We start from the raw sequence: 14,127 nt of genomic DNA, 5'->3' as shown, positions 1-14,127 counted from the left end.
ATTAGGTATTAGAACAGATGACACCAAAAAAATAAGATGAACACTGTTATATGTAAAGGAGTAGAATAGTAGAAGTGAGCAGGAAACACACATAAAAGCTTCCTCAAATTAATCCTACTGAAGAAAACAATTTTCACATCTAACATTCAGATTTGGCTCCCTGGTTATCATCCACTACGTACTACTAAACTTTATTTCAGATCAGTGTAATTATTGTTTCTTGCTTGCTGTCACATCTAAAGCCCACAGCAAGCAACTGCTCCATAATCACATTTGTCAGCAACCTTCCCATCCCAGTGAGAGCAACCACAGTGGCTGAGTGCAGAACAGCACAGGAAGATGCTTCTTCCTCTGCAGAACAACAGGACAACGGATGTGGAAAACCGGACACTTCCGCCAGGTTCTGCAAGCGAAGCCAAGACCATCCTTCTTCACCAGCAATTAACAACATCTCTTTCTCCCTACCTCTGAATTCAAGTATGGTACATAAAAACTGCTGGAAAATCAAGGCACAGCACCTTTGTTTGCAAAGATAAACACACAGAAAGAAAAATGTACCTCGAATATGTATACAATTAATTGTTTACAAAGATTATTTTAAGGCTTTCATGCATTTGATTTGAATATTCAACTACCTGGCTGACTAAGTTTTATTTTCTGTTTGCTGCACACTGAATACGTGTTACTTATTGTCACACTGGGGAATATTTTTACAGTTGTTAATAGTATTTTCTCTCTTGGTTTTTATGCTGGCAGTCACAGATAGATTGTTATAACAAACTAGGACTTCACAAGACACCTGCTTCTTTCCCTGTCTACATGCAAACCACCATTTAAGGAGGGGGAAATGCACAGTATTTTTGCACACAGTGAAAATAAACGCGTATAAGAACCTCCCTGAGCTTCTTTCCACTGTGGGTTCTGCTGCCAAACTTGTTCAGTCTCAAACTCGGCTTTCACAGCACTTCTAACCATGCATATCAACCTCCTCATCACAAATACCTGAGATTTCTTCCTCTAGGTAACATGAACTGTTCATTGTCACACTCAGAGTGGCTTTAACATCCGTGCCTACTATGGGAGCCAACTCAACAAAGATATGGATGATATGGAAGGAAGCCCAACTTTATTCTGGACTCTTCTGCGTTTGGGCAATATCTCCTCACACTTCTTTTTCTTATTCCAGCACCACTTCCCAGTTCCCCTCAAAACCAAATTCTGTAGCTCCTTTTCAATATTTAAACAAACAGCTGTATTTTTACAATTGTGTCCTAATTTTCCCATTTGTTACAGGCCAAAGAAATGTGTTAGAGCAGGTTGAGTCAATGAAGGTTAATGCATAAAAATTGTATGGTACTCCTATCTGAATTGGAATCGGAGATGGCTTTGTATGTTCACATGATCAGAGAGTACACTCCACAAGACTCCAAGAACTGGCACATGAAAGCAGTATTTAGCCATTAGAAAAACCAAACAAACAAACCAACCAACCAACCAAATATACCAACAGCAAAAGTCCCTGAAGTCCATGAGACGGATCTAACAAGAGGAATAGCCTAGAACAGTTACCGAAGAGAAGCACACAGAAACTGAGTTATCTTTCTTGATATGATAATTGACTGTTCCAATAAGTACAGTGTGATTGATAAATATGATCCTGAAGTGCACACTGAGTATGACACGACAGAGCTGAAGAAAAAAATGAAAGAAAAAGAAGGGGATGGAAAGATGTGTGCACTTAGAAAATCAACAGGCTAAAAGGGAAATTACAGCTGCTACATCACAGATACTACTGACCTGGCAGGAAATTACTGCTCTAGTTTATCAAGAATCACATTTCAGACAAATCCCACACTTACATTTGTGTTCAGATCACTGAGAAAAGTGACGTTTTTCGATGACTCAGAAGTAGCATGCATCATCGAACGAGAAAGATCAGAAAATCCTACAAGGAACTGAACTATCTTCAGAACTGCACCAACAAAAATGGAGCAGAGTAATAGGGCAAAGTATAATACAGGGTCATGCACCAAAGAACAATAGGAATTTCTCCTTAAAGGTTCAGGTTTCTTAGTGAGGAACAACTATAGGATAAAAGGAGCTCAGCATATCAAGTGATAAGAAATATGTAGGCGTTAGACACAAAGAGGATAACTGTAGTTTTAGGATGTATCAAATGACATACTAGTGGCATTTAGCATGAGACTTTCTGGAGTGCTGCAAGCACAAATGACAAGATTGCAAAAGGAAGATTAATTCAAAGGCACAGAAGAGTGAAGAATGCTGCGCTCTCCTATTATTAGATTTCATAAATTCAGTTTTACGATAAAGTAAAAGAAACACAGCCTGTTGAGGGCAGGAAAACAGTCCTGTAGGGATCAGCCTTTGGCAAAGATGTGAGAGTGGGTATCAAGAAACCAATTCCAGTTAAGAAGTAAGATTGGCATAAATGGATATAAACAGACCATAAATGTACTTAGGCTAGAAATCAACACTTATTTCTACTTATTTCTAGCTACAGGAGGAAGAAAATTCAAAAACAGCTTTCCAATAGATATAATAATGGGGAAAATAAAAAAAAAAAATGAATCTTGATTCCATTTCTCAATGCAGTTAGATGATAATCCAGAAGGCAGACAGCAACTTCACTGATTTATCTCTGTCTTTACACAGGTGCAGGAACATACAGAAGACAAAGAGTCATTTTCAAAAACATGCCGGGACTGACTTCTTACAGCTAGATAAGCTCATTTTAACTCCATTCCCCACACTACACTGTAAGCAAATTATGGAGTTCAGACTATTATGATCCTGTTTAAAGGACTCTGTATTAGCACAAGCAATAAGGTGCCTACAGAGAGGTGTTATATTGCTGGACTAGTAGGATTTATACTTTCTGGGAAGCACCTGTGATTACCTGGATTCAAACTTGAAAGCAAATGTACACTGCAGACAGGCTAATGCAAGAGAAGATTTACCTCAATACCCATTAGCATGTATCAGGAACAGCATCACTTTAACTAGTGCAGAGAAAAAAGGTGGACCCTCTTCTGTTTGGCCAAGTGTGTTATTACCACTTCAAGTACTTATTACTGGAGGGTTTTCTGTTTGGTTGGTGGATTGGTTCCTTTGCTAAAATGAGATAAAAGCTAGAACAGCACCTGGATTCCAGTACTTGCAGGAAGACAGTTACATGTCAACACTGTCATTACATACACGGGAGCCTGACAAGTCACTTCGAAGTCTTGCTTCAAAAGCACTGAAAGGCTTCAAGGTGTCAAAGGCCCACATTAAGCAACATACCTGAGGAGCACTTTTGTTCCACTCATCTGAAGAGTCACGTCAAACTACCAGCACTGCATCAGTATATTATATCAGTCAGATACACCATGCTTTATTTAGTAACAGGAAGCCTACAGAATAATAGGTATGTCTTCATTTCAAGATTCATTCGTTATAACAGTTAGAAGAGCGAAAATGTGTCAGCTATTTCAAATAAAAATCTGTATCTCAGCCTGTGCTCGATAAATACACGTGCAATGTCGAAACTAAAACCTGGGTCTTTCACACAAATTGCATTATCCATCACTTGAACCTCAAACAGATCTCACAGATCTCAATCTTAAAACATTTTCAAAACTTCTCCTGAGTGTCACAGTACTTATTGGTGATGTTAAAATGCCAGTTTTAGGAGCAAGATCCAGGAATCTGCCTCTTTGTTCTGAGCCTGGAAAACACATGGCAGCTTATTACTGTACTTTTGATTCTTGTGCAACAGGCTGCTGACAAAAATTTTTAATCTCCCTCTCAGCCCTTAACAGTAGGTATAAAAATAGGTACTAATGAATTTTTAAAGTAACTAGGCCAAATAAAGAAAAAAAGTTTCGCATTTTTACCTAACTATCCACAAGAGCATTCTCAATGCCCAGCACTTAATCCACTGATTTACTACAGAAACTTGCCAACTGCTAAAGCCAGGATTAGCTACAGCTAATTCAGAAGTTTTAATTTGCCTAAATAGAAAATTAAGCTGGAGTAGCAATCCTGAAGCAGCAGTAATTCCCATTGATCTTTTTGTTAACACGGAAAAAAACCCCAAGTCTTCCAACAGAATTGATCAAAGCTTTATTCATGTTGTGCAAGGGAACTTTCTCTTTCCTCAAAGGTCCAAACTGAGATTTGGTCACAGTTTTGCCTCAGCACAGACTCCCACTACGTTAAGTCCAGGATGCCGTCATAAATACTACCCGCAAAAATCTTAATGTGGCTTTCTTGAAGTTTCGCTTGGCATTATGCTGAATGGGACACCAGGAATACCCGGGAGTCCCTGTCACCGTGCATCTGGAACTGGAACACAGGAGGTTCCATTTAAATATGAGAAGCTGCTGCTTCTCAGTGAGGGTGACAGAGCACTGGAACAGGCTGCCCAGGGGGGTTGTGGAGTCTCCTTCTCTGAAGACATTCAAAACCTGCCTGGACACATTCCTGTGTAACCTCATCTAAGTGTTCCTGCTCCGGCAGGGGGATTGGACTAGATGATCTTTTGAGGTCCCTTCCAATCCCTAACATACTGTGATCTGCCAGAGCACTCGCGGGCTCGGGGCAGCGCGGCGCTCAGTGTCCCGCCTTCCAGCACCCAACACTGACCGCGACCGCCCGGGACAGCCCAAGGACCGAGCCGCCGCGCTCCTCTTCGCTACGCCCCGCTCCCAGGGTCACGAAATTAAGGGTGAAATCGAGTGAGGGCGGCGATCCCGCCCGGGCACCTGCGCCGCGGACATGGGGCGTCCGGGGCCGCTCCGCACCCGCAGGCTGCCAGCACCGGCAAGTCCCGCAGCGGCAGCGCCCGCCCCGGGGGTCCCGGCAGCCAGACCGGGGCGCCCCTGCCTCCTGCTGCCAGGCCGCCCCCGCCCGGCCCTGCTGACAGCCGGCGCGGAAGGCCCCACTCTGGCTGGGGACACCGCCGACCCCGGCCCCTCTTCCCGCTGCAGCCCGCGCAGGGGGAGCGCAGCGCCGCGGAGACCCCTGTCTCCCCCCCACCCCCAGCCCTTCGCTGCCGCCTCAGCGCGGAGGAGGGGGCGACTCCCCCCCCGCTCCGACCCCCGCTCCCGCCCCTGCCAGCGGGGCCGGGTGCCCCCGTGCCGCGCGGCGGCCGGGGGGAGATGAGGCGCGGCGGGGCGGGGGCGGGGCAGGGCAGGCGGCCGGCGGGTCCCGGCCGGGGCCGCCCGTTGCTCCCCGCGCCTCACCTGATTGAGCTCGTTCTCGGCGGCGATACGCAGTTTGGGGTCGATGGTGCCCTTCAGAGCCTGGATGATCCTGTTGGGATCCATCTTCCCCTTCCCTCGCCGGCGGGCAGCGCTTCCCCGGGGGCAGGAGGAGGAAGATGAGCCGCCGCCGCTAGCGCCGCCGCCCCCCCCGCGCTACAATCACAGGCTCGTGTCTCCCACCCCCCCTCCCGGTCCCTCTCCAGAGCCATTCACCGGTTTGCGACAGCTGGGTATCGGGAAAAAGCGGCGCTGCTTTACGGCCGCAGCGCCTCCTCCTGGCTTCGTGCTGAGGTCGGCAAGAGGTGGCCGCCATCTTGTTGTACGGACACAAGCAAGGACGGCCCGTGGTGGGCGGGGTGAGGGGGCGGCCATGTCGTGTCCCGCTCCCTGAGGGACAGAGCGGCGGGGGGCGCTGCTGTCATCACGGTCTGTGTGGGGCCGGCGACTCCTCCACTCCCGCCTCTGATGCAGCTGCCGCTTGCTCCACCCCTGGAGATACCAACAGGAGATACCAACAGGCCCATAGCGAACCGGTGTCATGGCGACGGAGAGGAAGGTTATTGACGCGGTTATCCAGGTACTTCAGGACTGTGCTCCTGCACAAGACCGGCTTACCACACGCGGGGAGAGAGAAATCTGCCGCAAGGAGCTTCCTAAAATGTGCAGTTGGAAGAGACATCACAATTCCTACCATGCTTCTGGTACTTGCCCTCATTATTATACAGATTAGCAGACTCTGAAAGTGGTTTATCTTAATGATATTTGTGTGTGAAAGTGGGTGGAAGGTGCTTTTCACTCAGGTTTGTCAGGAACATCAAAACACTACTAACTGCAAGCATTTGCCCCACTGTGATTCTCCACTTCTGTCCTATTTCTCCTCTCAAATCCTGAAAACATGCAGGTGAACCCAAGGAAGATATAAACACCCCTGCAGGTGTGAGGTAGCTGTCAAAGGTGCAGCTCACAGACCAACAGCATGCCAGGAAAACCTCACAACTAATATGATCTTGGTGAGCCAAATTCTTTGGTTACTTCTGCAGGTGATGTTTTACATAACATCAACAAACCAGAGACATGTTATTAACTGGTGGAAAGAACTGAAGGACTATTCACTGTGCTTTGGAAGAGTCAAACACAAGGGCAATTACAAGATCATCCCATTATACAGATGCCCTAAGAACACAATTGGACATGTCATTTGTTCGTTTTAATTACAGTATAAAACATCATTTCTCATTATTGCTCCTCAATTAAGAAAACAGCAGTACTTCCCTCAGCTTATGTATTACCTGACCTCTACTGAAGAATACTCATCTTAACAATGGGGAATGCACAGAAGCGCCATTTATGGCAGGGATACCCTTCTGTAGCCCGGAGGACTATATGGTAAGGCTTGCCACAACACCTTGACTGCCACTAAATAACCTAAGTTCCTAGATTGTTTACAAAGAAAATATTAAAGCAGATAATACTATGATGATTTCATATACAAAAATTGTCCCTTGATAAGTTTTCTTATAATTAAAAAATAATCTAGCTGTAAAAATGAATTGGACCTACCTAGCATTTGGAGATTGTGTGTGTTCTTGTGGTTTTCATCACTTTTTGAAGTGGTGTGAAACACCTGATCGTTATCACTCAAGAGCTGTCTTTCTGTTCTCCAGTAATGCAGCTCTACAGCATCTAGCAAGACATTGTAGGTACTTTCATTCACCTTTTCATCTCTTCTTAGAAGCACACAAGAGTATATCCAGTAAACACAATATATATAAAACAAAAAACAATGTGAGCGTAAAAAGTGTATCCTTTTCATGATGGTAATTCTTTGCCATTTTGGCCAAGATAATAAATAAGACTAGTTCAGTGAAAACTGCTCATTTTAAAGATCTTGGATCATATTTCATACTAAAACCAAAGTTTTAGTGTTATATCTCTACTTCCTTCAGCATGTTTTGAACAGTTTAAAAGCAGATCTGGTTTATTCCATTTCTGTGTATTCATCTGTGGTAGGAGAGGTTAAAAGTTATTGAATTTATTTGTTGAAGGACTTCAGTCTTGTGGAGCTAGTGATGTAAAACATGTCAATAATTAACAAAACATGCTCAAAGGCTGTTTTAACATCTTCCTTAAATATTTTTCAGCATTTTATTGCACTTACAACCTGCATTTAAAACTACACTTTTAACACAACATTCACTATAAAAAGTGGAAAAAATTTTACCCTTAGGCTTTTACTTTAGAGACCCACTTTTTGTGCACACAGCCATCAATGAGGCAATGCAAGCAAGTCTCTCAATCAGGTAACATCCAGTTCAACAATGGTTATTCCCTTTGTAGTATGTTAGGAGTTATTTCGTTGTGAGTAGTATCCTTGCAAGCTATGTGCAGGGTTTGATGTTTGCCTGATATTTCTTTCTGTAAAACATGAACCTCCATAGATACCATTGGCTATGTTATTCTAAAAATAAGTTTAAGCATTAGTTGAAATATTTTTCTGTAACTTCAAAAACTTCAGGATGAAAGTAGCTATTTACAAGCAAGAACTCATATGCCTTTTTGTTAGAGCAAAGATTCTGTTAATATTTTGGGCTTAATCTAGTTCAAAATAATGTATCTGGAACTGCAAAATGAAGAATCTGAGGTATTCTGAGGTTTTCTTGTCAGCTGTCTAACCCTGCTGGTGAGAGAAGACCCAATGTGAAAGGGACAAGTGATATACAAAGAAACTAAAAGCAACTAAATTAAACTGAAGTGACACCAGCATGCAAGTACAGGGAAAAAATGGATGAGAATAAAAGGAAGGTGGGGAGACAAGCGAGAGCAACGATTTTCTTAAAGTTCCAAAACTCTTCAGGTGTACTATAACAACAGTTTATGAAACATCTAGAACAGGGAATCATATTTTGCAAGTCACTTGCTGAAGCCAAGGATTTTTAAAGCCACATTAAGTTTGACCTCTAGAAAAATCAGACCAAGTTCCTGGCAGAGTTGCTATCAAGATAACTTGATTAAGTTCAAGAACTTTGGGAGGTGGAGCAAAATGAGAAAAGCCTTACATATTGCAGGTTCCTTAGAATTAGTCCTTTGACTTCTGGTTGTTTCGAAATGCAGGTAGTGTTTTAGCTGAATGCTGTGTGTAACACACTTTCTGCTGGCATAGACCAACTGCTATGTTAACCTGCCATCCAAGCTCCTTTAGAATAGCCTCTGGTTATCAGCTGTAGTTAATAAGAGGTACCCATGGAAAAGTATGACAAAGATGACAACAATCCTTTGTGTGATATGCTACGAGCTAAAAGTATGCGCTGTTTTCAATATGGGGTGTACTTCATTGTAGTGAACTAAGGACAAAGTGATTGGATCTGTACTTAGCATAAAGCCTTCATTCCGTATCAACCACAGCCTCACTCATCAAAGACCCAAGCAGTCCAAAAGCTGCATGAACTAGTACTTTCCAGTCAAATTAGTACTGTCCAATCTTTTTTTTTTTTACAACACCACCTGGAAATGTTCAATCAGCAGATACACTTTTATAAGCTTTTTCATGCTTAATAGAATTGTTTATAGTTGGGAGACAAGACATAAAACTAAGCTGATCAGAGACTTGTGAAGAAGTGCATACGTTCATTTTTATCTGGTTATGGTACAGTACATCTCCAGTTAGAATAAACAACAGACTTTTCATATCCTCCACAAGACTCTCAAACTTAATTTTCTCAAAAGACCTGAATAGATTTGATAAAGAGCTAGCAAGGGTGATCTGCAGCAGATAAATGTATGCCAGGTTTCCAGAGACAAGGCTTTGATCGGAGTTAACATTCCAAAGCCATCTTCCCCACTGTTTTGTCAAAGCAGCTGCAGATAATTTGTGGCAGTCAGGGAGGAAAAGGTACATAAACTGAACAGGTGCATCAGGGCAGGGACATTCTCTGCAGCACCACTGCAGCCAGCAGGAGGGAGGTTTCCTTTGCTGCAGGAAGTTAGCCATGCCAATTCTGGTAGGTCATTTGTGGTCTCCTCTCACTTCCATGACCTGGAAAAAAACACAGAAGTCACAAGTGCATTAGTACTTTGAAAACTTTAAGAAACACTCTGCCATGGTTTAACCCCAGTAGCCAGCTCAATCCCACACAGCTGCTCGCTCACTTGCCTTCCCTCCGTCCCCTCCCAGCGGGATGGGGAAGGGAATTGGAAGGGCAAAAGTGCAAAAACACGTGGGTTGAGATAAAGACAGTTTAACAGGTAAAGCAAAACCTGTGCACACAAGCAAAGCAAAACAAGGGATTCATTCACCACTTCCCATGGGCAGGCAGGTGTTCAGCCATCTCCAGGTCAGCAGGGCTCCATCACATGCAGTGGTTACTTGCAAAGACAAGTACCCTTACTCTGAATGTCTTCCCCCTTTCCTCCTCCTTCCCCCAGCTTCTATTGCTGAGCACGATGTCATATGTCTGGGGTGTCCCTTTAATCTGATGTGGTCAGCAGTCCTGTCTGTGTCCCCTCTTAACTTCTTGTGCACCCCGAGCTCACTGGCTGGTGGAGCAGCATGAGAAACAAAAGGTCTTGAGGCTGTATAAGCACTGCTCAGCAATAACTAAAACATCCCTGCCTTATCAACAGTGTTTTGGTCACAATTCCAAAACATAGCACCATACCAGCTACTCTGAGAAAAATTAGCTCTGTCCCAGCCAAATCCAGTACACCCTCCTATTTTAAAGTCATTCCAGTGTTTCACTGAAATCAGAGAAGAAAATACGTAAATTCGCTTACTCCAAATCCAAAACTAGTGTTAGTTCCTTACAATTTATCTTCAGCAGGCTGCATAAGATAACTAATCTGGAGAGAATTTAGGAGATATCTGATTTGCATAGCAGAACACAGCAACAGGAAGTTAGCAGAACTACGGTGCCCCCTTGTATGTATTAGTAAGACCTGATGATCATCCCTATATGGTGCATGCTAGCTACTTGGTGCAACAACTCAAGCAACTTCATTTAACAACTATGGAACCAAAAGTATTGGCAGATAGTATTTACATGAACTCTATACTGGTCTTACCACAAATATTTTCAAGTTGTGAAACTCACCTGTTCAAATCTTCATCCAGAACTAGAATACGATTCTAGGTCCTTACTCTGCATGTGCCAAGGTAACTAAAACTGTGCTGGCAAATAGAGCACTGAAATACTCCAAAGTACTTTGGGAAGTTTTCAAAACAAGTTTTAATCTAGAAAAACAAAGAATGAGGATTGAGGTATCAATAGCCTAGTGTTTATCATTATGGGAAATCACGTGAAGTCATATTTCTAGGTATTTGAAAGATTAGAAATTTTCTACCAGTGGATTTTGGCCAGCTACTAGTGTGGAAAGGAGGTGTTTTGCTTGGTCTTTTGCAGTACTTTTTTTTAATGTAGGAAGGTTCAGTACTAGCCTTTTGAGTCACATCTTGTCTGAAAACATTTTTATGACAGTAACTGTTCAATTGTATTTATATTCATTTTCGTAACAGAGGTTTGCAGCTCCAGTCAGAAGCACAGTGAAAGCCAATAGTTCTAGCTAAGGGAGCTACATGAGAATGCTAGAGGATAAAATTGATGTGTTCAGTTACTGTATGGAGTAGAACTGCCAAGTGGTTGGTTGGTTGTTTTAATAACCAAAATTGGGAAAACCAGACATTTTATTTGAAAGTAGCTGGTGCTGTAAAGATGATTCCAGTTCAAGCTGATAAAGCTTACAAAAGTATGAAGTCTTTTAAAGCCATCCATTATATGATTTACAGTCAAGTTTACCATCAAGGGGTAGTGTAACGATTAGATTTCATGTTTCATCATCACTTCTTGGTTCCACAGATGGATAACTAGCTCTGAAATTGAGATGCTTACTTAGGTATCTTAAAATATATGCAAGCTGGAGATACACAAGTTTTGATAGATCTGCCACGAAGAAAAAAACCTGCCAAATCAGTCTGAAACAAAGCATAACATGGGTCCACCACGCAGTCATCTGGGCTCAATTGAACTGGAACATTAGAACCAACACATCCTTCATGTGTTCACAGTAAACATATCTGACACTGCCAAAGGCCAAGCTTGTTAGCAATGCTGAGAAATACTAGTAACGTATTCTTAAAACTAAGAAATCTATCATACAAGTACATATAATAAACCCAAGAAAGATAAGCTGCATGCTAAATTAAGAAGTCTGCACTATGGCAGCCTGAGGCACAAGGGCTACCCTACTGCTATACACAGAATAGGGCTTATTTACTAGTCCCTATGCAAACAACTTGGAAGAGTGACTGGGTCAGTGCTCTATCTGTCTAAAAATCCAGAATTGCAGGTCTGCTAGAAAAGCAAAGTCCATCCAAAGCCACAAAGCTACTGCAAGCTGGAATTTACCCCTAGCACTTAGGCCGATCTACCATATTCCCATATTTATGTACAAGAAGAGTTAGCAGTTTGAGAAAAAAAATGCTAGTTAAACTCCTGCCACTTAGCCTTTATTATTGAGAGTGTTTTAGAAATAAGCTGCTTTATAGGTTAGAATCAGAATTAGCACATTTAAAAATACACAGTACAGGCTTAGTTTTCAATGGCTAGGGCTTGATATTTTTGTCTGCAGTGGTTAAAAAAAAAAAAAAAAACCACACACCACGCACACACACCCTGGGTTCCCTAAAGCTTTATCCCAAATTTTTCACCTCAGACCTCAAAGAAATTAAACCAGGACTTGCATTAAGATCACCTTCTAAAAATTTATGTGAAAAAGAAATGCAAGCCTGGAATAAAACCAACATCTTTCCGGCAGTGACTTGAAGTCACACCAGACAACTTTTGGTAACTGCATGGTAGTAGGGGAGAACTGCTTACAGTGGAAGTTGTAAAGCTAGTTACCAGGAGACAACAGCTTTATACCAGGTCAAATTTAAGTTTTTAGTTTCATTTAAATAAGCAGAAAGCAGGACTACTTTTACGCTGCTGTAAAGTTCTTTACTTTGCAGAGTTCTAGTTCATTCTTAGATACACCAGTCAGGCTTTTGTACTGTGTACCTTAGTACACTCAGATGAAGTACTTCCTACTGCTAAAGCAAACTATTGAAGCTTTTAAAACTGTTGAAGCTTTTAGAAGTAGAGCCAGTGACCTACAGTCTTCTTACTAGCTTATACTTCCATTTTAAATACTGAAGTGCTTTATAGTATGCGACATGCTGCTGCTTAGACAAGGACATACATGATTGGCTTTTCCATTTGCAGGCCACAAGAGATTGCTGGCCACACAGCCCCTGTGCTATAAGGAATTCCAATAAATGCTTCCTAGCATTTGTATTCAGGTTTGATTTAACACACAAGCAGCAGGTTCCAACTACAAATAAAGTTTCTTAGTTCTCTGAAAGGAAGAGAACTTGCATTACAATCCAATCCAAGTCTCATGGGGGAGTGAAGCCATACATGTTTGTGCTTCACAATGGTCAATTTTAACTTAATATATTGCAGCTAAGTAACAAACAGTGTGAGCCGGCCCTTTGGTGACTGTTTTGAGGTTTAAAAATTTCAGCTACTTTACTGCTGAAGGCCAGGAGATGTGGCAACACTAGATTTTGACAGGATGTGCATTTAAAATAAATAGTCCTAACAAAGTCTATAGCATTTCACTTTGACTTTCAGTTAAAAAGGAAGCAGGTATATAACTAACTCTTGAATTCCTTTTGATCAATAGAACACTATTGAGAATGGCATCAAGCAAAAACTAAGTAAACAAGTAATCCCATTTAATCTATACAGTTTACCCTGAATCATTGAAAGTTGAAGACAAGTTCTACATAACAGCATACATGTACACCCTACATCAGGAACAAGCTCTGATGTACTTTGAAAATAAAGACCACTGGCAAGATTAATACTAAAATGCATATTAACTTGTTTTATTGAGGCACAACAAGGCATTGTGAATAGCCCATACTCGAGGCAATCAATAGTGTAGTAAGCTGGACATTAATACAGTTTAGGGTAAGTGCAAACAATATACATTCACAGCTTTACTAGCAAGGCTACATCACAACTGATAAAGTGCCAAATTAGTGCTGATTCAGTACCCCAACTCCATGATTTCACCTTGCACAACAGGACCATCATTTCCCCCAATAAAGGAACCACATATCTTCTATAAAGTCAGTAGTAAGTGCAAAGCTAGTCCCACCCCCCTCCACCAAGGTGTTTGGAGCAGCTCTTTTGTAAACATTGCACTGGATTTTTTAGTCCTGATAAAGGAGGTATCCTGAAAAAGTGGAGTATTTCCAGCTGCTTCCATAGATGGCTCCTCGATGCAGACGCAACCAGATCTGGTCTCCCTGGAACAGCTGCAGGACTGCATGGTTACTGGCTGTTTCATGATCAGGAGCCCCATCATTTGCATATGCTGATACCAGGACCTCTTCATTCTTCATGAGATTCACATACAGGGGAACATTTACAGCCAGTTTCAGCATGTGGAAGATGAAGACATATGTACCATTCACTGGACAGTTGAACCTACCAAGCTGGATATCAAAAGTTTCTCCAAGATTGTTGAGCAACAGATCAAACACAATTGGCTGGTCTAGAGTTCCAGGGGCCAGGTTGGATGTTCTAGCAGCAGAGAAGGCAACTCTCATCTGCTGTGGGAGGGGGTAGACATGCACTGGTAGTATGGCAGCAGCTTGACTTGTCACTGGCATATCAACAGGGGTGATGCTGCGGGAGTCTCCCTGTCCAGAGTCCCCACTGTTGAAGGTTTCATTGTCTCGTTCTGGACTGCTCACCTGAGAGGAATCACTCCACCCTGCTGTTAAAGATCATTAGCAATGATAAATAAGTATTATAAT

The 14,127-nt window shown here is 42.4% G+C and overlaps 2 protein-coding genes across 6 annotated transcripts in view; both read right to left on the bottom strand.

The window, feature by feature from the left end:
• Positions 1-5,641, bottom strand: part of IPO8 (importin 8) — a 52,834-nt gene extending 47,193 nt beyond the window's left edge. The window contains exon 1 of one of the 2 annotated variants that reach the window (XM_065841884.2): positions 5,481-5,641. In XM_065841884.2, the coding sequence (XP_065697956.2) occupies positions 5,481-5,639 (159 nt within the window). In that variant the 5' untranslated portion in view covers positions 5,640-5,641. Of the gene's footprint in view, positions 1-5,246; positions 5,435-5,480 lie in introns of those variants that run through there. The other variant, XM_065841893.2, reaches the window with a different exon arrangement.
• Positions 5,642-13,172: 7,531 nt separating this feature from the next.
• CAPRIN2 (caprin family member 2) overlaps positions 13,173-14,127 on the bottom strand; it is a 35,593-nt gene continuing 34,638 nt past the window's right edge. For all 4 annotated transcript variants that reach the window (XM_071817275.1, XM_071817269.1, XM_065841869.2 and 1 more), the window contains one exon: positions 13,173-14,087. In XM_071817275.1, coding sequence (XP_071673376.1) covers positions 13,519-14,087 — 569 coding nt within the window. In that variant the 3' untranslated portion in view covers positions 13,173-13,518. The remainder of the gene's footprint in view (positions 14,088-14,127) is intronic.

The sequence above is a fragment of the Patagioenas fasciata genome, chromosome 1, assembly GCF_037038585.1.
Source record: "Patagioenas fasciata isolate bPatFas1 chromosome 1, bPatFas1.hap1, whole genome shotgun sequence".
NCBI lineage: Eukaryota > Metazoa > Chordata > Aves > Columbiformes > Columbidae > Patagioenas > Patagioenas fasciata.
Note: the sequence above shows the minus strand (reverse complement) of the source record. Positions and strands in the feature narration are given on the sequence as shown.